Source organism: Argentina silus, assembly GCF_951799395.1.
Source record: "Argentina silus genome assembly, chromosome: X".
Classification (NCBI taxonomy): Eukaryota; Metazoa; Chordata; class Actinopteri; order Argentiniformes; family Argentinidae; genus Argentina; species Argentina silus.
This window is the reverse complement of record NC_139653.1, coordinates 17,085,106-17,111,252: the sequence shown is the minus strand read 5'-3', so window position 1 is coordinate 17,111,252 and position 26,147 is coordinate 17,085,106. Positions and strand designations below refer to the sequence as shown.

The window sequence follows — 26,147 nt, the reverse complement described above, 5'->3', positions numbered from 1 at the left end:
ATTGCAAGAGGAAAGTTTGGAGAAAAAGGATATGCCCAAGATTTACAGTGTACCACCTCATCTATGATATATGGTGGAGAGGGTGGGTGCTATGGTTTGGTCATGTATAGCTGCCACAAGAACTGGCTAACTTGTCTTAATTGATGATGGTACTGCTGACAGCAGCAGCAGAATGTATTCTGAAGTATACAGAAACATCTTGTCTGCTTGAGTTCAAACAAATGCCTCCAAATTCATTGGATGGCGCTTCATCATACAGTAAGACAATGAACCCAAACATAATGCCATAGCAACTAGAGAGTTTCAGGGCCAGAAAGCGGAAAGTCAATCTTCAGATTTAAATCCAATTCAACATGTATTTCATGGTAAGATTTCAGGCAAATTAACTCTGACATGTGGTCTGGTGTCACTCATTTCAAACTTTCCATCCCTTTGTAGCTACTTTCTGTAATGGATTTCACTAGGCTTTCTGAACTAGGAAAGCCTGGTCTCAACAAGGCTAGTAGGAGTAGAACAAAACATGTTAAAAACTAAACCAAGATGTTCTGAAACACATATATCCTTTGTCTCCAAGGCTGTTTAAAGTCAGGCCATATGACATTGCAAGGTCAAGAGTATGATTGTGTTTATGTGTATACCCAACATGAGACCATTTACAACAATTTTATGAAATCATTACATATGTGGACTTATTCAAAGACCTAATGTTTAAGAGACCAAATTTGACATTTCTTACAACTACATTTAAAGAAGGGACTCTATTAACTAATACATTTTAGGGAGATTTTTGGAGTGGGATTGGACTTGACAATAAATTTGAAGCTGGACACATGGGGGTGGGAGTTTTATGTAAGTCTAGTCAGTAGTTTTTGTTTTTATTCCATCTACAGCATAATATGCATTCCACTCCATTCTTGGGCATCTCACAATGCATGCTTTTAGGAATAGAGTGGGAGCCAAAGCCTACTGTACTGTACTAATGCAATGAGATATGTAGAGCTGATGTCTTGTTGTTGCTTTAGGTGTAACATAGCTGTGATTTTCATGACGGAGATGGTAGTGGACCACAGTGTGAGAGAGGACTGGGCCTTGCACCTGCCCCTGCTGCTACATGCCCTCTTCCTTGGTGAGTCTCAACCATTATCACTTACAGTATCATCAACGACAACTCAAGTCAAGTCAAGTTTCAAGTTTGCTTCATTATCCCACAGATTGGGAATTTCATGTGGCAGCAGCTTCACTACAGATTAAAAACACACATCAATGCAAACATACATTATCAATACAAAATACAAAACATGAGTCACAGTACAAAAGAGGCAGGACAGTAGAAAATTGCATTAAAAATGCTATACACAGCAGCAGTACAAATAAGTATTTTGAGTACCACTCTAACCCTATACTGTATAGACAATGGTTATATTTCTGAACCCAGACATGCAGTCAAGCTTATATGATATAGTATATACAGTCATCATACCCTGTGAAATCTTTACCTTTTGTCACATTACACCCTGGAAATTAAAATAAATCAAATCAAACTTTTTTGAGCTGTATGTACACATTATAACCCACATCATCAAAGTGAAAATAAAAAAATAATCTTCTGGACAATTATTAAAAATTAATTAGTGAAATACCTGGTTTGGTTAAGTGATCAGCCCTTTAGAGTATACCATTATAAACTTGCTCAGGTGCAACCAATCAACTTCCAGATCAAACACCAGGCTAATTGCCCCCCACCTGACATCAATTGTAGTGGTTTGGATTACTTCAGAATAAAACCAGCTGTTTCTTGAGGATTCCACTACTAGAAATGCATGGTTCTGCAAAGAATTCACCATGGTTGGAAAAGTACTTTCAAAAGGCCTCCAGGATAAAGTTGTAGGAAGGCACAAGTTAGGTGAAGGCTACAAAAAGATTTCGAAGGCTTTAGCTATCCCTCTGAGTACCGTTCAGAGCATCATTAAGAAGTGGAAGGCGTATGGCACCACCAACACCTTGCCTAGATCAGGCCGTCCGTCCAAACTGGATAACCGAGCCAGAAGGACATTGATCACAGAAGCTACCAAGAGGCCAAAGGCAACTTTGAAGGACTTACAAGTCTTTATGGCTGGGACTGGTCTGTCTGTGCCTGTGACAACAATCTCACAAGCTTTACACAAAGCTGGCCTGTATGGCAGGGTAGCAAGAAAGAAGCCTTTTCTGAAAAAGTGCCACACTTAGTCTCGTTTGTGCTATGCAAAAACACACCTGGAAGATTCTGTTGCCATATGGAAGAAGGTTTTATGGTCAGACGAGACTAAGATTGAACTTTTTGGACTGAACTCCAAGCGCTATGTTTGGCGAAAACCAAACACAGCACACCACCCAAAACATACCATACCTACTATGAAGCATGGTGGTGGCAACACTATGTTCTCTTCAGCGGGGACTGGGCAATTGTTCAGGATTGAAGGGAAAATGGATGCTGCCAAGTACACCCAAATTCTTGAAGACAACCTGCGTCCCTCTGCTAGACAGCTGAAGATGGGCAGGTCATTCACCTTCCAACACGACAACGATCCTAAACATACCGCCAAAAGAACAACGCAGTGGCTTAAGGATAGAAAGGTGAATGTCCTTGAGTGGCCAAGTCAGAGCCCTGACTTAAATCCGATAGAAAATCTGTGGATGGACTTGAGCAGCAGTCCATCGCCGCTCACCACGGAATTTGACTGAACTCGAACAATTCTTCAAGGAAGAATGGGCAAAAATTCTCCAATCTAGGTGTGCAAAGCTAGTAGAGACATATCCAAACAGATTGATGGCTGTAATTGCAGCAAAAGGTGGCTCTACAAAGTATTAAATCAGGGGACTGATGACTTTTCCAACCCTGTTATTCTTGTTTTTCATTTTTTATACATTTTCAGAACTGTCATTAGTTTGATGTTGTATGGCTAAATTTGTACATAAAGCTGGAAAAAGTTTTATTTTAATGGGTTTTGATTTCAGGCTGTACGGCAAATATAGTAACAATTTCAAAGGGGTATGATGACTTTCTATAGGCACTGTACATGTACAGTACAGTACCATTCTAAAGATAGTAGAGATATACTGATGCTAGTGTCATATGATGGTGTTCCACAGGCATGGATCATTACCGTCCAGAGGTGTTTGAGCACAGCAAGCGTCTCCTCCTCCACCTACTCATTACTCTGTCCTGCAACAGCAACTTCCAGGTCATTGCCTCAGTCCTCCTGCACACGCGGGAGATCAATGGCAGCAAGACCCTGACCAGCAAGCCAAGCTTTCAACCAGAATGTTTCAGTACAGGTAAACCCCTGGCCATCTCCTCTACCAATAGCTGTACTTTTGCATAGATGAGCATAGATGGCCCTTTTCAAGATTGTTCATATTCAATAACATTTTGGTTTACTGACCTTTAATAGGTTCCCTGTTGACTCACATATCTCACTTAGGAGTTACTGAACATGGAGGGGAGTAAATATGTTTCTTTCATTTTTAACATTGTGCATTCAATGACTGTCTGACACCCTTGGTGTACGGTTTACATGGAAGCTTGACATTTGACACATTGCTCCTCTCTCTGGCTAATCTAAATACACACATCAGGAGGGAATGACTTACATTCCTTTCAAGGGAGAGCGCAGTTTCTTATCTGGGGAGAAAACATTTGCAAGCTGTGCCAAAAACAATCGTACTGAGGACATCAAAGGTTTTGATTAAAGCATTCCATTCCGCTATTTTTATCCTCTTGCCCAAAAAGGGGCCATCTACAAGGACCGGGGTAGGCTGTCTTGGGAGGTTTTTTCCTCTTTCATTTTTTGCCACATTTTTTAACACAATTTGTGAGCCATAAATGGTGATAATATAATAATAATAGTGGAATGGATAATAACATGGTTTATATGTAAGGACCGGAGAAATTCTTTACCAGCTGACCTGTCACATTATCAACATGTAATGCAAAGCTTATCCTCAAGGCAGCACTATGTGTATGTGTGTGTGTATATATATATATATATATATATATATATATATATATATATATATATATATATATATATATATATATATAAATACAGCTAACTATTACTGCCCAAAGGATTTCCTATGAGAGATCGGATTGCTGTAGTGAAGCCAGGAAATGCAGTTTATCTGATTGGTGGCACCACAGCCCTTGAAACCAACACAAGCACAGTCCATTGCAGTGTGTTTCAGTTTTCAGTGTTTTACTGACATGTATCGGGTTTATTTTTTCACTAACACACGTGCCTTACTGTGCGTGTATGCTTGTGACGTGCCTTCAATTCGGTAAAAAAAAGAAAAACAAATATGCTTCTTGCTTGGCTTGTGGGCTATGAAAATAACATCTGGCCCGGAGAGAAAACTACATATAATATTAGGAAATAGTAGAAACCGAATAGTCCAAAAAGTCTCATTTTGCCAGATGGAGTGGAATGTTTAACATGGGTTGCAATGAGTAAATAGGCTTTTTGGCACCAGCTGCAGTTCTCCCCATGACCATATGGTATAGCCAGCTTCAAAATCTTAAGGCAGGATTGCACCTTGTGTATCAACACATGGTTTGAGGGGGAGCTATGTCGTCCTCTTGGTGCTGGGAGATGGAACTACAGGAGAAAAAACAAGTCAAGAATTCCTCTGGGCCCTACTTACTGTATATGATAGTATTATCATTTCATTACTGTACATACTTGGACCAAAACATAAAATGTCCTGACTAGTAGGGACAACACTGCTTAGATACAATGATTCCAAGTAAAATCATGTTTTAAAAAGTTCAGAGCTCACCTCACTCCTTCCTACATGACTCACAACCCATATGGAAACGTTTTATAAAAAGTCTATAGGTCTATAGGAAACTTGTATGCTGTATATGGAACTTATAAGTAATGCATATGGCATATACAATTCATCGTAGATTCTAATCACGTCTGACATATATGCATTGAGCAATTTGTAGACATAGGTAGACATCAAGGTCTCCCAGATATAAAAGATTTGTGATTCCTATTTGTTGGATATAGAACTAAGTAGGGATGGAAATGTAGTTATCACGCTAGTTTGGCTAGTATGATTTGGCCAGACCAGTGAGATGTTGGCCCTCATGCAAAATAATGGCTAAATCAGAATCGAACTGTCCTACATGAGTTATGTAGGTATACATTTATGGGAAATAATAATTCTATAGTAGATCTGATATTAATTCTAACATTGTTTCTCTCTCTCTCTCTCTCTCTCTCTCTCTCTCTCTCTCTCTCTCTCTCTCTCTCTCTCTCTCTCTCTCTCTCTCTCTCTCACACACACACACACACACACACACTCACACACACAGACAAAGTTTTCCCCATCTCATCTGAAAACATGCCAATATAAGGCATGCTGTTTAACTCAGAAGTGAGTTGGCGATCGTTTGGGTATTTTGGGGCAGTTTGGATTTGAAATCAAACAAATATGAGGTTAAAGTAGAAAATCTCAGCTTTAATTCATTGTTTTCTTTTTTCAGATTGGTTTTACCATTTTAAATTACAGCCCTTTTTACACATAGGGCAACAAAAGTATTGGAAAATTGGCTTGACATCATTTGTGCAGGCATAAGAGAGCTGTCAATGTCAAATATTGATTCTAGGCTTTGCATTTGCCTTTGGAGTCTGCTATTGGTTTCTGTCAACATGAGGACCAAAGAGATGTCAATGAAAGTCAAGGAAGCAATTATGAGGCTGAAATATCAGTAAAATCTATCAGAAATATAACCAAAACTTGTCTTAATTGAAGATGTTAACAGCAGAATAGATTCTGAAGTGTACAGAAACAGCTTGTCTGGTCAAGTACAAGCAAATGCCTCCAAATTCATTGGATGGCGCTTCATCATACAGTAAGGCAATGAACCCAAACATACTGCTGTAGCATCTATGGAGTTTTTCAGGGCAAAACAGACTGACCAAGTCAATTTTCTGATTTAAATCCAATTGGACATGCATTTATTTTCCTGATGTTAAGATTTAAGGCAACAAGACAAACAACAACTGAAAATGGCTGTAGTACAGGCCTGGCAGAGCATCACCAGAGAATATACCCAGTGTCTAGTGGGGTCAATGGCTCGCAGACTCAAGGCAGTTATTGCATGCAAAATATTGTTGACCAAATACTAAACATGATTACTTTATTTGGAATTATACATTTTTTTCCAGTTACTTTTGGTGTCCTGAAATAGGGGGAGTATGTTTAAATAATGTTGTGCTTTCTAAATGGTGAACCCAACCTAAAAAACAACAACATTGAATAAAATCTTAGAATCTCTAATTTGACCCCATAGTAATTGCTTGATTTCAAATCCAAACTGTTAAAAGAAGACAAAACACTTCCTCTTTCCAATACTTATGGAGGACACTGTTTATTGGTACATATCAGGAATGGTGTCAATTCAGAATTCAGTTGAGAATTGCAGACAAATTCCAATTGAGGCAGTCTCCAGGATGAATTTAAGGAAGTAGAATACTATTCTATAGGATTCTATAGAAATACAATGAAATGTCATTCATCTGATTTATTTTACTATGAATGTGTACTAGAATATACATATAATTTATTTTACTATGAATGTGTACTAGAATATACATATAATATATATACATATAAGCAAATTCACAGAATGCATTAGGTTAAGCATTCCTGAGTGTAAGGGGACAACCTCAACCCACACATGCAACATGTTCAAGAATGTAAACTGGAGACACTGTCTCATATTCTTTGGAGACAGACGTCATTGTTACAGTTGTTAAAAGTTAATCTGAGTGGTACTGTAGCTAACAGTAAATATTATCTGATTTGGCCCGAGGTTTACTAAACTTGCCGGTTAGGTAAATTGAGTCGTTTACTGGAATACTGACAGCTAATTAGCTACCGCACTAACTGTTTTGCTAACAATCATAACGCTGACACCAAAAATCATGTGTCTCCAGTTTTGTTTACATTCTGTCTATGTATGGACTTTCAGATCGTATTGGAGTTAATTCCAAAATGTGGAATTAATCCCAACCCCGTTCTGAAAACACAACACAAAGACAATAGGGTGTAATTGTAGACTGCAATTCGGGGCATTTCTTGATATAGATGTCTTTTGTTAGTGCTAAAATGTCCATTCACAATAAGGTTTTTTAGCACCATATCATTTGGGTTAGACAGACATTTATCTCATAACTGTAAACAAATATAATTGCTACAAGGTCAAATAAAATGTATTTATTATGTGGCCATCTGTCTGGTGCATACTTTAGAACGATTTCGAGGTCCAGCACTTGCACCTCCGACCATGCATGTTCAGCTCCTTTGTTGTCTGTAAAACAAGGAAAAACAAAGACAATACATGAATGTGCTTCACAGCCATGATTATGGGAAACCAGAGGGAGGAGAGAGAGACTGGGTAAAGATCCAAAGAGATGAGATGAGACATTGTGTTTGGGAGTTGTCCAGACTAGGTAATGCTTTCTCATTTAAGGTCTCAACCTTCTTCAGGTAGGGCAGACAAGCTATGCAAACAAGCAATGCTGACACAGGCAGGGGTTATTTGAATCTAACAGTGTTTCCACTGTGCTATGCAGCAGAGGTCCTGCCACAGTAAGCTGCACATTAAAAGTTGTGTTCTCGTGGCCTGGGATGGTCCAGTGGTGTAGGACCACGCCCTACAGTGCACACATATGCCCATGTCGGCATGGGTTCGAATCCGGCCCATGCCCCACTGATATACCCTCTCCTCCTTACTTCCTGTCTTTCTCTACTTTCTCTGTCCAATGAAAAAAATAGTGGGACTACCCCACTCCAAAAAAATAACCTTTAAAAAAAAAAGTGGGGTTTTACATACTGGCCCCAATGAAGTCAACGTTGTCAATTTGATCCTGGTACCAGCCACACAGCCTCCCTCAAAGGTAAAAGACAGCTCTGTCTAATAAAAAGTTGTATTTCCAAAAATCAACCTACATATTAGCAACATAATTTTTTATACTTCATCACATTATGATTAAGAAATACATCTAAACTAATTTCATTATTTCAATCCATTTGAATTATTGCAATATAATGAGTCATCATTTACATTTAAAAGAGCATTTAAACTAAATCCTGTCCTGAACATGAAAGCGATGATCCTTGAGTAATGTGTACTTTTGTCTGCTACGACTGCCCCTCAAGATCATTTCTTCCCACTGAAGTCCAACAGCTGGCAGGGTCCCCAACACACTATTAATAACTCTGACAGACAGCTCATCTGCAGGGAAGAGTAGTAGGAAGAGAGAGATTAGGAAAAGAGGAGGAAGTCATTCATAGCTGTGACTTGTGAGAGAGTCAGACTAAAGAGCAAAAGATGCAATAAACGGCCACAGACCAATGGTGAGCATTGTGGGTGTTCCTGATATCAAGGAACGCCCACATCAAGAAACTGTCTGCAATTATGTTATTTAATCAAGTCATTTGATGCGGCAATAAAAAAACATTCAGCCAAATGCTGGCACACCACTTGGTATAAAGTCGGGGCTGGGTAAAAGTAAATGTTCTTATACTTATAGACAGAAAATGCATAGATGAACAGTTCCTGGTATTGAAATCATAGTGAATATACATACAGTATTTACAAGCTATATGATTACAAACTATGAGGTGACACAACCTTGTATTTTGGGTAATGATAAGGCATGACAGCTATACCAAGCATTTTAGGAATGTATTGAAACAGTCATCAAACAAACCTCCAAACAAACCAGTGTCAATACACCTACTCCTGAAGATAATCTTGAATTACCAAATGCACTATGCATATTAATAGACTGACTTGCCCCTCTGTGTTACTCCAGAGACAACTGGTGTGGCCAAAAGTTATGTTGGTAATTGGCTTTGATTGAGTCCATGGAGCATTGGCTAGAAAGTGAATCCATACTTGAACAATGGCTCATAGGAGGCTGTTCGCTTATCTCTGCAATTTGCGCATGTCAAGACTGCAGAGACATGAGCATGAGTATTTCGATAAACCGAGTAATGCGCAGTATTGTTTGAGGTTTCAGAATTGCTTTGGGAAACATAACTAATTCCACTCTCATTATCGGATGAATCAGTCTCCAGTGACTTCATGCACTGTTGTAAACGCTTAACATTACTGTTTAATGAAGCAATCATTTCCTCACCTTTCTCCTGCTGTTTTGCCCAACTACGTTTTTCGTGGCCAAAGTTATCGAGTTGTAGTTTCAATTCCTGAATAGTTTTTTTTTCGCTTAGCAGTAGTGCATTTAGTGCATCAAGACTATTAATTTCGGTAGAGGCCTTCGCAGTACGCTTATTGTTTTAAGATCCTCTCGCGCTTTTGCGAGATCCCCTTGCAAATGTTTGTTGACGTCTCGCGCGTGGGCAAGATTCTTTTGCTGGACTCTGTTGAGCAGATGAGCAATATATATTTTTATTTTTATTTTATTTTATTTTAATTTATTTTTTTACTTGCTTTTACGAATGCCAATTGTTTTCCAATAGTCAAGGATTTTATTCTCAGACGAATCAGCAGTAAGATGCTTCTTGTCTTTTTTTTTCAATTTCAGCAACGTGTCCTTAAAAGTTACCGAAGCACACAGCTCAATCAATTCATGCACATCTTTATCTCTAGCCATTGTATTCCTTACACGTGGTAATCAAAACACGGTTTATATCGGTCCTGAAAATGGGTCTAGTTTATAATGCTATTCAATGCAGAGTTGTCCTTACAAAACCGTTATACAGCGTTTGTAAAACCTGTGCCAAGAACCAATATCACAAAATGAATGAATCGATTTAAAGTCATTTTCAACCAGTGTCAGGTTGGGGGTCACCACAAACTGTAGATAGATTTATAATAATGTCAGTTCCCACGCGAAAGTTTGGTTGAGACTTTTGGCTATATTTTGTTAATAGCAAAACATATCTAATATTAATAATCTGACTCCAATGTAATTATCACCATATGCTAAAAATTGTTGAGTTTGTACTTATTTAGTGCAAGAATGGTCAAATAGAATGAATCAAATGAGGCTTTAAGAATACTGTATACTTATACAAGGAATATACTATTACAAGGCAAATACTTGATAGAACATTTTTACATTCCAGTAGAGAGAGAGATGGCCACAGGTCATTCAAACAATGCTACTCACAACTTATGACGACATGACATGGACAAAGAAAAGAGGACAAGCTCTTCCCTGACCTCTGCTTTTATATGATTTTACAACCACAGTATTTAAATTAGGAGTCAAGGAGACCCAACCACCATTAATTGTATCACTGATGACATCACAGCTCTGACAATCCTTAATATTCCACAGAGCTCACAGCCATTTGTCTTCTCAGGGATGGGGCTCTCAATGTAGGGAACAGAATAGCTCCCCCTTCAGGAACACCAAACCATCTCTTCATAATGTACACATACAGTACACAAACTCTTAATTAAGAAAGCTGAAGACATAATTTTGATACTGTTCATATTGTACAACTCAACATGGGTTTCAATGGTCACCAAAAGCTTATTTATCTTACTTGAAGATATCAGACAGAAATAGAACTATGTCACTACTTGCTCCACTACCTCCACTACTAATAATTATAATACGTATAGCCAGCTAAGCAAGCACACACATTTTCTACTCTAGTTATTATTATTATTATTATTATTATTATTATTATTATTATTATTATTATTATTATTATTATTATTATGCCTGCTACTCCTACAGCTTTAAAGCTATTTATACCAATCCAACTTGATAACGTGGAGCGATGTCCAACTTGAGTTGCTTGCATTCAACTTTGAAACTCTTCCTACTTTTTAAAATATTAAGCTTTTTGTAACAAAAACAACAGCATTGCTCACCAATGCACTCTTTTGGCTACCAGTTCTACCTTCTACATCTATTTGTGTAGACTGACTCCACTTAGACAACAGATGTTTGATACTATTCACACTTTCTGAGCTTTACTCGTATTTGCATGAAATCCTATTATCCAACCACCGCGTGCACAGCCTAAACCACTTAACCTATTAACTTCAATTACACTTTTAAATACCCAGACTTGTGTAATTTGAGTTGCTTTAAAAACACTTTTTCATACCATTTATACTTTTTGAGCAGTACTCGATTTGCCTGAAATCCTATTTATTGCAATGGCAATTCGCTCTGAATGGGGACATTTCAAAATGTATCCACTTTCTCATATTTTAAACTTGACACCTCAGTTCAACTTTAAAATGTGTAGACTGACTCCACATAAAGAACTCCCATTCAGATTTTGATACTGTTTAGACTTTTTAAACTTGAAGCATTTTTAATTTGCACAAATTAACATGGGTTTCTATGAGGACCACTGGGTTCCTATGATACATTTTAAAATGCATCTCCTCTTTCATCTTTTAAGCTTGCAACTTTAATTTGTACTGACTGACCCTATAAATAACTTCCATAGGCTGTGTTTATTTTATCTTATAATTATTTAAGTTTGTGTTCAGTTGACAATTATCTGTAATTGTTAATAAGGCCCCTCACCTTGGGCATATGCTTTACCATCATTGTACATTTGCATTTTTGTCATTTAGCATACACTCTTATCTTGACTTACAATGACTCAATTATCTAAACTAAGTGAATCAACTATACATCATAGTCAGACTTTCTATAGGAACCCTAACCCTAACCAGTCACAGTGAAAGGGAAGAAAATAATTGTTTTGCTGCCATTATTTTACAAACATTATACACTTAGCTAAATTATTGCCACAATCTGTTGTAGGCTATAGGTTTATGAATTTTATGAATTAGGTTTATTAGTTTCTCTCCTGCAAATAAAAAAAAAAGAATAAAAAAAGTTGTTTTGTATAAAGGCGTCGGCAAAATGGCATAAATGTAATGTAAATGTAATGAATGACTTCTACTAGGATCATGATGCATAATGTTGTCTAGAAATATATAAGGCTAGCCTAGCTTCATTAGACAATATATTATTTATTGATTTTAGGCTTTAACTTGGGGGTATATGGAAACGAAAAGATGGAATTTTTACACCTTTCAAGCTATTCACACCAATGAAATCACACCAAATTATCAATCCTGATAAAATCTCTCTGATACCTATTAAACCTTTTAAACTATTAAGCTTTTTGTAACTCCGGGGCTGCGGGTATTTTTTATTATTATTATTAATTAATGTGTGTGACTATGTGGAAATCTATGTGCATCATCTAGGCTAGTGGTTTAATTTTGAACACGCAAATCGGATGGCTGCAAGGTAGGGAAACTGAATGCATTCATCATTTATCTTGACTTGATCATTCTTGAGAGCAAAGGACATTGCTAAAGCGAATTAAGTGGGATTATCTGGTCATGGCATTGGTGGTCTGTTCCTACATGACTATTCCCACTGTCTGGATGTTTGTACTTGCTATTGTGGTAGTTTTCCACACAAGCATGACACCCATTGACCACAGATTTTGAGGATGTATCAGGCTTTTTTCTCTTCTTTGAAGCCATCATTGGCTAGCTTGCTATGTCCCTTAACTAGCTAGCTAGCATTGTTTTTTCCTTTTCCTTTTTTTTTCCTTTGAGCCCACGAGGAATGTTTTTGCTAGCACACAGCGCACTTTCAGGCGACACACTCCAAACCAACTTTACAATGTGGAGAAAACTCCAAATCTTTTTATTTTTTATTTTAATCTATTACAGTTTTTGTAACTGCAAAAAGTTCCATTGCTTTTACATGATGTTAAAAATTAAACTTAACTGAGATTGGAATTTAGCAATTTACATGGAGTTCATGGCGGCCATTAAATCGTTTAGCAACCATTTGTAAAATTAGCTAGCAAATTTTTGCTGGCTACCAAGTTTCTTGTGTCTTTAGCTATCTAGTGCTGTCTTTTACAAATAGACTAACTAGATTGCATGCCACCCTTCAATCTAATCTAGAAGTATAGCTAGCTATGTAAATAGCAAGACAGGAATAGCTATGTTTATGCTGGGGGACACTAAAAACATGCAATTTCGGCCAGTGCTGTCTAAATCCAAAATGTTTGGCTATTGACATTCAAAAACACTGTGGTTTAAGTATTATGACAATGCCTTCCAACCCATCAGACCAGGGTTCAAGTCCCGCCTGTGGCAAAATAATTTATCATGCCTTTACAAGGCATATTCATTTAGTATTCACATACATAGCCATACTAATCTTATTGGAACATGGCTCAGAACACCTCATTTCATGACTGGCAAGGAAGTGAAGTCAAACTAAATGGACCCCTTTCATCCATTATGATGCATCTCCCTCCCTCTCCTGTGTCTAGGAGGCTTTGACTTCCTGCGGGAGTGCCAGGGGTCTCCTGTGCCAGACTCTGGTCTGAGCTCCTCCTCCACGTCGTCGAGCCTTAGCCTGGGGGGCAGCAGCAACAACCTGCCCCAGATTTCCCAGGAGGTGGAGGAGCTGGAGAGCTCCACTGTGATTGATGAGAAGACCAATAAGCTAATTGAGTTCCTCACAACCAGGTACTATGTAGCACCAAGCAGTCAATTCAAGAGTGACATGTAGAATCACACTCTGTCCAACCAATAAACGTCAGCTGGTTAGATAAAAGCATGGCATATCATATTTATTCCATTTGTGCATTTTACCTACATCTTTTGTGCATTTCACATTTGTACCTATCTATACAAGGATTGATACAGGACACATAAAACAGAATGTCAGCACTGAACATGTTTATGCAGGCAAGGGCAAGTAAGCTGGCTATTTTTTTCTTTTTTGCATATCCTTGCCTTAAAAGTGATTTATTTTTTTTAAATCAAGAGTTGGCTATTGAATGGCATACAAGTGTATTTCAGTTCACTCAATTTTATGTTAGTGTTCAGTGATAGGCTACACTGCCTGTGTTAGCTGGGTTAAACCCCTGATGTCAAATGCCAACAGGTGTGCTTAATGCAACACTACATTCTCATGGATCCCTCTGGTAGAATTTATATATTACACTGACATCACTGTAGTTTAAATGCTATTTAAAGATTCAGTTGGTTTCTTCTCTGTATATAATAGCCATTAATTTAACTAAAGATAGATACTTATTAACTAGCTTACTTCTTCAGCAACGTATCACACAGAGCAGTATTGTACAGAGACGGGTGTACTATGATGTTGTTGTCCAGGGCCTATGGACCCCTGTGGTGCCACGAGGACATCTCACCAAAGAACCAGAACTCCAAGAGCACTGAGCAGTTAGCCAACTTTCTGCGACATGTGGTGTCTGTGTTCAAAGAGTCCAAGTCAGGTAAACCTTGCAAAGAGTTTATGGCTCTACATAGTCATGTCCTTGCCGTTGCTCTTTTCTTTACCTTTCATTCGATATGTCCTTTCAAAGGCTTCTCCCATCCATCCCTCCACAGATTTCCACCTGGAGCAGCAGTTGAGTGACGTAGCTCTGCAGACAGGCCTGTGTAGCTCATCACGGCACTACGCTGGGCGTTCCTTCCAGGTCTTCAGAGCCTTGCGACAGCCACTCTCAGCCCATGCTGTGTCTGACCTGCTCTCCCGCCTGGTGGAGGTGGTGGGGGAGCATGGGGAAGAAGTTCAGGTGTGTGTGTGTGTGTGTGTGTGTGTGTGTGTGTGTGTGTGTGTGTGTGTGATATGTGCTCAATAGCGATTTCCTAACTCTCTTCCAGGGCTATGTTATGGAGGTGCTGCTTACCCTAGAATCTGTGGTGGACAATTTGGCTGAATGTCTCAAGAACAATGACCTCATGGCTATCTTGACAAGGTTTGTGTTTTTGTTTAATAGTTGCTAATCTTAGTGATGCTGTATTGCATTGTATTGTGTTGTTGTTTAGTGTTCATGTGAATCATGTGTGATTTTTCTTTTTTTTGCAGAGCTTCATCACCAGATTTCCTGACTAATGGAAAGCTGATGTCCAACAGGAAGAGCACAGGGCAGCTCAACCTAATCCTGGGCCTTGGTACAGCGGAGCGGAGCCGGCACCAGAGGAGCTACTCAGTACCTAAGAAGTTTGGGGAGGCAGACCGGTCCTCTGACCCTCCCCGCAGTGCTACACTGGACCGGATCCAGGCCTGCTCACAGCAGGGCGGGTTAGCAAAGACCCGTAGCACATTCTCATCTAAGGACAACGTCACTGACCTGGCCAACATTAACCACCCCAGCAATTTGCTGGCCACCATCTTCTGGGTGGCGGTGTCACTCATGGAGTCAGACTTTGAGTTTGAGTATCTGATGTCTCTGAGGCTGTTAAACAAACTACTGGCCCATGTGTCACTAGACAAGCAGGAGAACAGGGACAAGCTGGAGAAACTTCAGAGCCAGCTCAAATGGAGCAGCTTCACTGGGCTCCAGCAGCTTCTGCTGAAGGGCTTCACCTCAGTGGCTACCACAGACCTCACCCTGCAGCTCTTTTGCCAGCTGACCCCTGTCTCTAGAGTGCCTGTGGTGGACACCTCACAGGCTATAGGTATACCAATTTGACATTGAATTTGATTACTATCTTCTTCTCTTCATGTTTCAATGTAATACATAATTAGGTATTTGATTTTGACAAAGAAAAAATTTGAGGAATTTGACCACTTTTCCCTCTGTCTCACAGGTTTTCCCTTGAATGTACTCTGTCTGCTCCCACATCTTGTCCAGAACTTTGACTGCCCAACTCAGTTTTGTAAAGATGTTGCTGAGAGGATAGCTCAGGTTTGTCTCTTTGCCTGAAAATCAATATTCATTTGATATACTATAAACAGTTACTTAAAACATGTTTAACATTGAGATGTTTCTGTCTGAATGGCTAGGTATGTCTGGAGGAGAAGAATGCAAAATTGTCCAACCTTGCTCATGTAATGACCTTGTACAAAACACACTCCTACACTCGGGACTGCTTCTCCTGGGTCAACGTAGTTTGTTGCTATCTACATGAGGCCTTCTCTGATAACACTCTTAACATGGTCACTTATATGGCAGAGGTTTGTACAGCTGTTGTTTAACCATATTCTTTTCAGTTTTTTTCTGATATAAATTGAACTTTATATATGGCTACTACTCCAAACTATTTAACCATTAACTCACTATTTGTTACAGTTGTTGGAAAAGGGCCTTGCCAGCATGCAGCAGACCCTCCTGCAGATCATCTACAGTCTTTTGTGTCAAATGGACTTGAGTGGAATTCAGGCAAAGCCCTTCAACATTGATGTGCTCAAGACCATTGAGAAGTTTGTTCAGGTGAGATGAAATGGAGTCAAAGCTACACAAATGCAAATACACATTTTCAATCACATAAATCATTCAGCATCACAAAGTCGGGAGAAAACGCTGGGTATACATATATAGTAGAAAAAGGGTCATGAAAGTTGCTTCACTCAGCTTGTTAGTGTGTTGATGAAAATGCCAATAAAATGCCTGCAGTCTAAGGGGAGTTATACAAAGAAGAGTTATTGTAATGAGATCTAAGTGTCTAAGATGCATTTCAATGCACACAATAGCTTATTTATACTGTAGGCATAGTTAATCACTATTGATTAACATAAACATAATTGTGTGTTTTCCACAGAGTTGTTCGTAGTTGATAAACTGTTGTTAATCCAATAATTTATTTTCATCAAGTCAATAAGTCATAGTGGCACAGCTTGGTCTGGTGTCACTGACATACAGTATAACATGACTAAACTATGATAAACACATAACTTTATTTCTCTGGTAATTAGGGCAAATTAATCATGTAGACTGCATATTATGTTGTGACTGGAAGAGTGTTTTGGGCCTCATAGAAAGGGTCTGTTGTATTTACTGGTTACTCTCGTTGCTTAACTATTCCAGAAAAAAAGGAAAACAAAGACTTGTGTCTGAGCAGTAAATTTGAAGGCACACCCAACATCACTCTATAAACAGTCTGCCCTTTTGGCTGCAGTTCCTCAGATTAGTCTCACACTGAATCCATTTTCCTTGCCTTCCCTTTTGAGCAGCTGTTTGATAGCTGACAGATCACACTTCTGTACTGTATAACTGTATAAGTTTTTGTTACACGTCATATGTTTGATATTTTCTATCAAACATACTTGTTGATGTTGTTGTTGTGTGTGTGTGTGTGTGTGTGTGTGTGTGTGTGGCGGGGGGGGGTTAATTCTTTGGGTGGGCATATGAATGTGTGCATATACTCTCTAGACGGTCCATTGGAGGGAAGGCCTGAACATTCTGAAGCTTGTGGTGTCCCGCTCTGCCAGTCTGGTCCAGCCATCTTCTCCTCACAGTGACCTCTCTCACCTGGATGTCAGCCGTGTGTGGGATAGGTCCTCCAAGGCCCTGCCCGGGAAAACACTGGATTTCCACTTTGACATCTCTGAGGTTAGACATCTATGACCCACTCTCACTCTCACTCTCTTGTTCTGATATAATTCATGTGTTACTCACTGCGTGAAAGCAGTGCAAGGCATGGAATGTAGGTTATTTGTTCTGTGAATGATCAATTCTGTGGTAAAAGTTTATATGTAAACCACATATTGGGATTTTTGTATTGTCTTTTCCTGTTTTTTCCAGGGTGTGGTGCTGAATGAGATTCAACTTGAGATCATGTTCATGTTTTTGGAAAGGAAACATTTCTTTCCTTTCCTTTTATTACTTATGGCTATTTATTTTAGAACAACCTTGTGAGATTAGCTTGAAAGCTAGAAATGTAAACACAATTAGCCAGACTTTGCAGAGCTTGAAAGCCATGTGAAAGATACAGGGTGGTGTATGTGTGGGAACTGAACAGGGAGCTATTTGTGTGGTGTATGAATGGCAGGAAATGATGTCAGCCCTGCTGCCACCTTTTGTATGTGAATCAGTGAGAGTTCAAAGTGGGCTGGATAGGAAACAGCCAAAGCATTACTGCTTAAGACATACAAACAGACCTCTCGTTTTTTGAACAAATACCTTGGTATTTTTAGACTAGAGGGAGAGAAAAAAAGTGACAGAAGAATCCGTTTAAATTGACTGCAGGTGGATTGAATAAGCTAAGCTTGAGAATTCCCCAATTCTGCAAGTCTTTCCAAGTCTTGGACTGGACTGCAAGCCTATGATCTGTGCCTATTAGGACAGTGCTCATAAATGCTGGCACATGCTGAAAAATTGATAAGCCGCTAAACAATTAGCCTTTGTCTCATGAAAGAGCTGGCTGCTCAGATAGACAGAGGGCAGAAGAAATGGGAGCTGACATGGAGACCTGGCTATGGATCTGCTGCTCATTCTGTTGAAAGCCTCCGCTCTGTATCTGACTCACGTTGGCTTGGTGTGTGTGTGTGTGTGTGTGTGTGTGCATGCGTGCGTGCCTGCCTGCCTGCATGCGTGTGTGTTTTTACCCCGGCAGACACCAGTGATAGGCAGGAGGTATGATGACCTGCAGGGCTCTTCAGCACAGGATGCGAAGACCAGGGCCATAGCAGTGACCCGCAGCACTTCCTCCACCTCCTCAGGATCAACCTCCAACAACGTATTGGTGCCTGTCAGCTGGAAGAGGCCCCAGTCCTCACAGGTAAGTCTCCACCTTCTTCTGCATGATGGTGCACCTACAGTAGGCCAATGTTTAAAAGGTTCCTACTGCCATCGCAAAGGTGATCTACCTCAATGCTGCTGCTGCTGTTACGAATTCATCTTTAGTTTCTTCTCTAAGAATCCAAATTATCAAACAAATGTTCATCAATCGTATAGTGGTGGGTGGTGGTAACGATGATAGTAGTTGTAATGCAGTCTTTGCGTTGTGTGAGAGAGATGGTAGAAGGCTGTATACAGTTGACCACGAAAAGATAAGGCAGGCACACAATGTCTCAGGTGTATCACAAGTTCTGGCGGATTGATTATCATCTGGATCTGGGGGATACAAGCCCAGACTCTATTAATGTCCAATTCAATAATAACATACATACATAGCCCACAACAGGCAAATTCATGTAACAGAACACACATAGAAATGTCTGTTATAGCTGACTAGCTAACAGGCTAGGCAAGCATCATAACTGACCATTCTGAATATAAACAATCCAATCAGACTACAAAACAACAAAGTGGGTTACAGATTACTCAGGGAACATAGACCTTAATTATGGATATAATTCAAAGGAACATTGGCTGAAAATTCCTATCAAAGAAATAAATATATTAGGGGCACTTTTTCTGATTGACACACACCTGGGAGATACGGCTGCTCAGCCATGGAAACCCATTTCATGAAGCTCCCAACGAACAGTTCTTGTGCTGACGTTGTCTCCACAAGCAGTTTGGAACTCGGTAGTGAGTGTTGTAACTGAGGACAGATGATTTTTACATGCTACGTGCTTCAGCACTCGGCGGTCCCGTTCTGTGAGCTTGTGTGGCCTACCGCTTCACGGCTGAGCTGTTGTTGCTCCTCGACATTTCCACTTCACAATAACTGCACTTACAGTTGACCAAAGAAGCTCTAGCAGGGCAGAAATTTGACAAACTGACTTGTTGGGAAGGTGGCATCCTATGACAATGCCATGTTGAAAATCATTGAGCTCTTCAGTATGACCCATTCTACTGCCAATGTTTGTCTATTGAGATTGCATGGCTGTATGCTTGCTTTTATGCACCTGTTAGCAATGGGTGTGGTTAAAATATTCAGGCAGAAAAGATCTCCTATAGCGCTCATTAGTGCAACGTGGTTGTAGTAGTCTGTTGCTAAAGGAGCTTCTGTGCTCTGCCACAGTGTCATGTAGGGGATGGGAGGGATTGTCCATGATGGCCAGGCGTTTGGTCCTCATCCTCCTATTGGCCACCTCCTCCACAGTGTCCAGGGTGACACCGAGGACAGAACCAGCTTTCCTAATAAGCTTGTTCAGCCTCTTGGTGTCACCTTCCTTGATGCTGCCCCCCCAGCATACCACCACGTACATCACTGTGCTGGCCAGCACTGACTGGTAGAACATGTTCAGCAGAGTCCTGCACATGCCAAAGGACCTGAGCCTCCTCAGGAAATAAAGCTTGCTCTGGCCCCTCTTGTACAGGACATCTGTGTTACCAATCCAGTCTAGTTCATTGTCCAGGTGCAACCCCAGGTACTTGTAGCTCTGGACACCTCCACGTCCTCTCCCTGGATGAAAACAGGAGACAGGGGGACCTTAGTCCTCCTAAAGTCCACCATCTCCTTTGTCTTGCTGATATTGAGTAGCAGGTGGTTCTCCTCACACCACTCAACAAAACTGTCCTCTAGTCCTCCTGGCCTCCACTGATGCATCCCACAATAGCAGAATCGTCCGAGAACTTCTTCAGATGGCAAGTATCTGTATTGTGCCTGAAGTTCGAGGTATAGAGGGTGATGAGGAAGGGAGCCAGAACTGTCCCCTGGGGGGCGCCAGTGCTGCTCACCACCCAGTCCGACACACATCCCTGCAGCCGTACAAACTGTTGGTCAGGTAGTTCGTAATCCAGGAAACAATGGGGGAGTCCACTTGCATCCTCAGCAGCTTATCCGCAAGTAGTGAGGGCTGTATGGTGTTTTCAACCCTTTGGGCTGATTTAGGCCATTGCGACCATTGTGGTGTCTGATTTGTTTGTTGTCCATATTTTTACTGTAGAATGAGTGGGTGGTGATGAGGCGATACTGGTGGGGTAATGTGGTGGTGGGGGTGGGGCGGGGGTCACCAAATCCTAATCTCGCCTAGGGCACCAAAATGGCTAGAGCCGGCCCTGCCCCATCTGCTCGCTCTCATTATACCTTGACACCCTTCTTAGATTTATTCTTGTCATTGCACATGGCATGTAAACTTTGTTTGATTTATTCGTGAAAGCTCTCACTTCAATCAGGTGAAATACGTTCAACGTGAACTTGCGCCTCATCACCACTTGCGTTCCCCAAGCGGAAAATTCATGACACGCACTGCACTCTTTGCGTTGTGAGGGAGCTGTCGGAATGTGCAGAATATGCGGAATGAACTGAGAAACATTATATCACCTTGAGTTAATTAAAATGCAATTTCAGATTTTCTGCCACCCACAGATTCAATGGTTGGAGAAACACTGCCATATATATTCCATGTCTGACATCATTTTATGAAGTGTCCATGAAGACATGATTTGTTCCAAATTAAGGTTTATCCAAGGAGATCATTTCGAATTTCTCAGACCAGACAATAATTTGTAATAACTCATAGGCTACTCCTCAAATAATTCATCCAGGCTGCCATAATTGTTAATTCAGATTGGAAAAAAATACATTACAATAATACAAATTAAATTAAAATATATAATTAATATCAGCTCACACATTTGGCAAGTGAATTAAAAATTGTGGAAAAGGCCAGTTGGCTTGCTATTGCTGTCATCCCTCATCCATCACCCAACCATGAACCGTTTAAACACTGACCTACTGTACCTGCGAGAGGGAACATGGCCACATAGCACCTGATGTAAAAGTCAACTGTATTTTTGTTTTCATCAGATCTTCTGATATGTCATAACTGTAGGTGGCGATGGTTTAGATGATTTATTACGTTCTAGTGTACTTTAAGTGACATAATTGTGTAATGTTTACAGCGAACAGGAATAGTCTCTCCAAGCAGCAGTCAAAAAACCTCTTTAGCTAAGAACATAAGTGCTGCAAGTTAAGTTAAGAATATCATTTTTTTTCATTTAGTAATCTGATTTGTTGTGCGGCATTGTTGTTTTCTTCAGTTTTACACATTTCCTCTTTTCTCTGCAGAAGAGAACACGGGAAAAGCTAGTGAATGTGTTGTCTTTGTGTGGACAAGAAGTGGGACTCACGAAAAACCCTTCGGTGAGAGAGAATCCACTCACAAGTGAATAACTGTGTGCTGAAGTCTTTTGGCTCTTACACAAGAATGAGACACACTTATATTGAAAATGAAATAGTGAAATCAACATTGCAGAGAGGAAAATACTATATTTGATGTAGTTTATCAACTGTCTTCATTCCTTGACAGGTGATCTTCTCCAGTTGTGGGGAGCTTGACCTCATGGAGCACCAACCCAGTCTAGTGTCGTCTGAGGACAGCACCAGGGAGCCAGACAACATGGATGACACCACCTCAGAGCAGCAGTTCAGAGTCTTCAGAGACTTTGACTTCCTGGATGTGGAGTTAGAGGATGGAGAGGTGAGCTGCTTGGCAGGACGAAGGAGCTTACATTAATCATACAGTATCACAATGGGTAGACATGTATCACTTGGTTTGATTCTCTCACTACAGGGATTTAATGGAGAATAATGTGTTGGCCCTTTTGTTATGCTTGTCTAGATGTGCAGTATACAGTAGTAGTTTTCCATGTGGAACCTCTGTCTTCATAACTTTGTGATGGTGGATGAAAACACATGAGAAACGATTGGTTGTGTCAGCATATTAATGAAATCAGTGTGCTAAGACCTCATCTCAAATGTGTGTCTCAACTGATTTCTGTGACACGTGTAGTGTCTGCTTTGATGGCTTTTATTTTGTACTCTGTGTAATGTGGTTTCTTTTTTTCTGTTTTTGTCTGTGCCATCTAGGAGCTACAGGTAAGTTCAGTTATGTTGCAATGCTAATACTGTGTTCAGTAGTAGAGTGCAGTGTATTGTAGCAGAGATTGCCCAGCGATTTGCCATCTTAATGGAAATGTGTGATAGCACTGTGCATGCTCATACACTGTACATCTTTGACTTAGGAATTTATTTACCTGTTGCTAGTGATACATATTCAGAGTAGGAATTCAATTTTGAGTACAAAACTAATAGTTGCAAGCAATGTGCATTGCAGCACAAGGCCCCTTAACCAGTATTACTTTATATTTGCTTTATTGTGTTAGCTTTAGTCAAATTAGTCACTGTAGCATCAGCAGACATCACATACAGCCTTCCATTCACTTATGCTGGATATTTGCTTACTTATTGCCCCTAAACAATAGTATAAAACTTAATACTTGATCACTGTTATTTCAGTAAGTAAACTTACTGATCACAGTAATTTCACTAATCAATTCAAGTTAACATTAGGGGTCTCCACTGTATATTTTTTGTATGCAATCAGATTCTGCAATACCAGTTGTTGTGTGTTTAGTGAAATATGAACACCAGACATACTGTACATATCACACAATTGATAATGTGATGTTGCTACATACCATTTTACTTGTCCAATATTTTATAAAGGAGCTGTGATTCTAACTTTCCATCTCACATGGGTTATTTGCGCCACCCAGTGGCACAATGAAGACACCCGTTTTTGGTTTCAAATGTCCCAATGTCCATTAGAAACTGCTCATCCTCACTTCACATGTCAACAGACATTGGAATAGTGAGTGCAGTGTCAGCTTAACTCTACCACCTGATATTTCAGATTGTGTAGGAATTAGAAAATAGTCAGAATTAAAAATAATGCAATGCAATCAGTTTCTTGTTTTCATGCTGAAAACAGTTTGAAGCCATTGATTTGATTTTGGGGGAGAAACAGTCTTTACTAATCTTTATTGATCATGCATAATATGATGTATAAAAACAGTATTTCGATTCTAATATGATGCTAAATATGTTGATATTTCTGACCCAAAACATATGGATGTTAATAGGAGATCCCTTTTATTCTGTCAAATATACTGAACCTGCTTTACAGTATACACTGTTAGAAGAAAGTGACTCATAACATGCATATTGCATTTTGAAACCATAAAAATCTAAGCTAAGATCTGTATATGAGTGGTATGATACACTGAATGGGATTGAACACACTATTACAGTGCAACACAACACCCAAAGTGCTTCTTAAAACTGAATGTTGGTGTAGTGAGAGTGTGGCAAGAGAGTGCTTTGAAAATACATTTTGGTTTTTCGGTGCGCATAAAAGCAACATCCAAACACTAAAAGACGGTTTGTATGGTAAGTTTTGGCAGGCAATGTCCATCAGAAACTGCTCAGTCAATGATGATTAAATTTCAATGACAAGTTTCATGTGAATTGAACCAATGACCTGGATTTAGATAGGGCTGTTTTATTTGGGCTATATAAAATTGGAAGTTTGTTTTATTTTTTATTTTTTTCTTTGTTAGATTTTTTGACAGATCGCATATGCTTGAGCATGTGTGGCAAAATTCAAGTCAATCAGACTTAAAAAACCATGTCATGCTACAGTTCATGAGAGGAAGATTTTTAAAGGTTTTTCAAAAATTCCAAGATGGTGGAAAATCCATAATGCCAGAAGTTGTGGGTCCTTTAGGCAAATTTGTACCTTGTGAGGAGAGGGACCAGTATACCAAATTTCATAACTCTAACTCAAATGGAGCTGCGGGGCTGAGCATTAGACTTAAGATGCTTATTACAGAGCTACCTATAGGCCAATGGGTGCCATTTAATTGTTCAGAGTAGTGACAGCCATTGACATTGAACATTTTTCATCAGTCGGTTCTTCAGATTAAAAAATAAAGGCAAAAGAATAATAATAAGAATTAAGAAATAAGAATTGCTACAGTTACAATAGGGTTTCAGCTCTTCAGGCTTGAACCAGATCCACTGGAAATCATTAATTGTGGAGCAGTTCACAGCACTGCGTTGTGGATGTCACACTCGGCTGTGGGGTGTGTTAACTCATGAGTTGCTTTATTGTGCAGGGGTACAAACAGAATTGTAGCTTTCCCCATTACATTATGCAGGTGAATATGATATCTGCCTAGGCAGACAATAAATCGATTGAATTTAATCTGTCCTGTGTTTTCTGATGTGTCAGTTTATGAATGATATGTAGAGGGAGGAGGGATCTAACCTGCTGCAAACCATTCTGGCACCTTGTAAATAACATGCATCAAGTACTGAGGGGCTTCGATATCCGTACATACATCAGGTGTTGTTCTGGAGAGAAGAGAGAACGGTGCTGCCACTGTGCCATAGTTTCAATTTATGGGCATTGATAATGTTATATTTGTAATGTCGAGGACTATAAGTTAGAGGTCAAACTTGGAGGTCAGTCATCTATGTAAATTCTAAAACCTGAGACTTGAACCCAGGATAGAGGTGTAGTACTGGATCCTGTTGAGCTAAAGCCTGTGTCCTCATGTTAGAAGATTAATATTTATAGACTATGGCAAAGATCACTATATAGGGCTTTGTGAACTATGAACTATATTTTGCTGGGAACAATTTCAAAGGGGAACAAAAGGGAATATACAGTAGCTCTGCCTTAGACATATAAACTCAAGCGTTTCCTACAGATCTTGAAGAAGTCATCTTTGCCTTAATGTAGACACGTGTCTTCCAAATGGGAGACCTGGGTTCAAACCCTGTCCGTCTCAGTAGAGTAGGTTCTCTTATTGGTCAAAAGGGGGCACACTTCTCATTGCCCATGAGCATAACCTTTGATTGCCAAAATGTGTAGCCATAAAACTATGAATTGTGTAGTTTATAATGAGGTAAGAAATTGATGAAATGACGAAATCATAGGATTTGATAATCATACACACAACACAATTTGCAATTAAACTAACAGTGTATTTTTTTTATTAAAAAGGAAAAAAAAGAATATGAAGCGTAGTGGACTCACGCTACACAAAAAACAACAAAAGAGGAAAAAGCATGATTCAGGAATTATACAGTATTTTGCCTTAATTTCCAATAAAGACTATTTCAACAAACCTGATTAGAGGTGTCTTAAAGACTAAGAGTATGGAGTGAGAGTGGAAGTGTGACTTATACTTTATACTGCTTGTAGTTGAAAGTGGCCATGTTTGATCGCATACATAACCAGTAAGTAGTTAGATTCATTGATAGTTCCTGTATAACCCTTGTATTGTGCATGGATATGCTCCTAACTTGTTCCTTCACTGCTTGTAAGTTTTTAATCAGTTTGTATTGCTCCTTAGTATGGTAAACAGTCAACTGTCTTAGTCCATTTTTTTATTTGGCCAACTTTGGTCAAGAAAATGGCCAAACCTTAAATGCCCATGCTTCATGCCCACGTGGCGGTATGGTGTCAGCCATCTTGCACATTAAACAAACAAGTTGACCAAACAATGAAAACCAGGATTAACAAGACAGACAGTTAACCATACAATAGCATATATCAATGAATCTAAGTACTTACTGGTTATGCACACACATTTGTCAAAGCAACTACGTACAC

The 26,147-nt window shown here is 39.6% G+C and overlaps 1 protein-coding gene across 1 annotated transcript in view; it reads left to right on the top strand.

The window, feature by feature from the left end:
* The window catches only part of frya (furry homolog a), a gene marked incomplete at its 5' end in the record, with an annotated part of 74,563 nt that overhangs the window by 40,056 nt on the left and 8,360 nt on the right, over positions 1 to 26,147 (top strand). The window contains 14 exons of the mRNA XM_083696060.1: positions 1,023 to 1,126; positions 3,130 to 3,315; positions 13,363 to 13,561; positions 14,216 to 14,337; positions 14,453 to 14,640; positions 14,729 to 14,823; positions 14,934 to 15,526; positions 15,659 to 15,756; positions 15,855 to 16,025; positions 16,141 to 16,281; positions 17,221 to 17,400; positions 18,404 to 18,568; positions 21,752 to 21,826; positions 21,993 to 22,163. Coding sequence (XP_083552186.1) covers positions 1,023 to 1,126; positions 3,130 to 3,315; positions 13,363 to 13,561; positions 14,216 to 14,337; positions 14,453 to 14,640; positions 14,729 to 14,823; positions 14,934 to 15,526; positions 15,659 to 15,756; positions 15,855 to 16,025; positions 16,141 to 16,281; positions 17,221 to 17,400; positions 18,404 to 18,568; positions 21,752 to 21,826; positions 21,993 to 22,163 — 2,488 coding nt within the window. The remainder of the gene's footprint in view (positions 1 to 1,022; positions 1,127 to 3,129; positions 3,316 to 13,362; positions 13,562 to 14,215; positions 14,338 to 14,452; positions 14,641 to 14,728; positions 14,824 to 14,933; positions 15,527 to 15,658; positions 15,757 to 15,854; positions 16,026 to 16,140; positions 16,282 to 17,220; positions 17,401 to 18,403; positions 18,569 to 21,751; positions 21,827 to 21,992; positions 22,164 to 26,147) is intronic.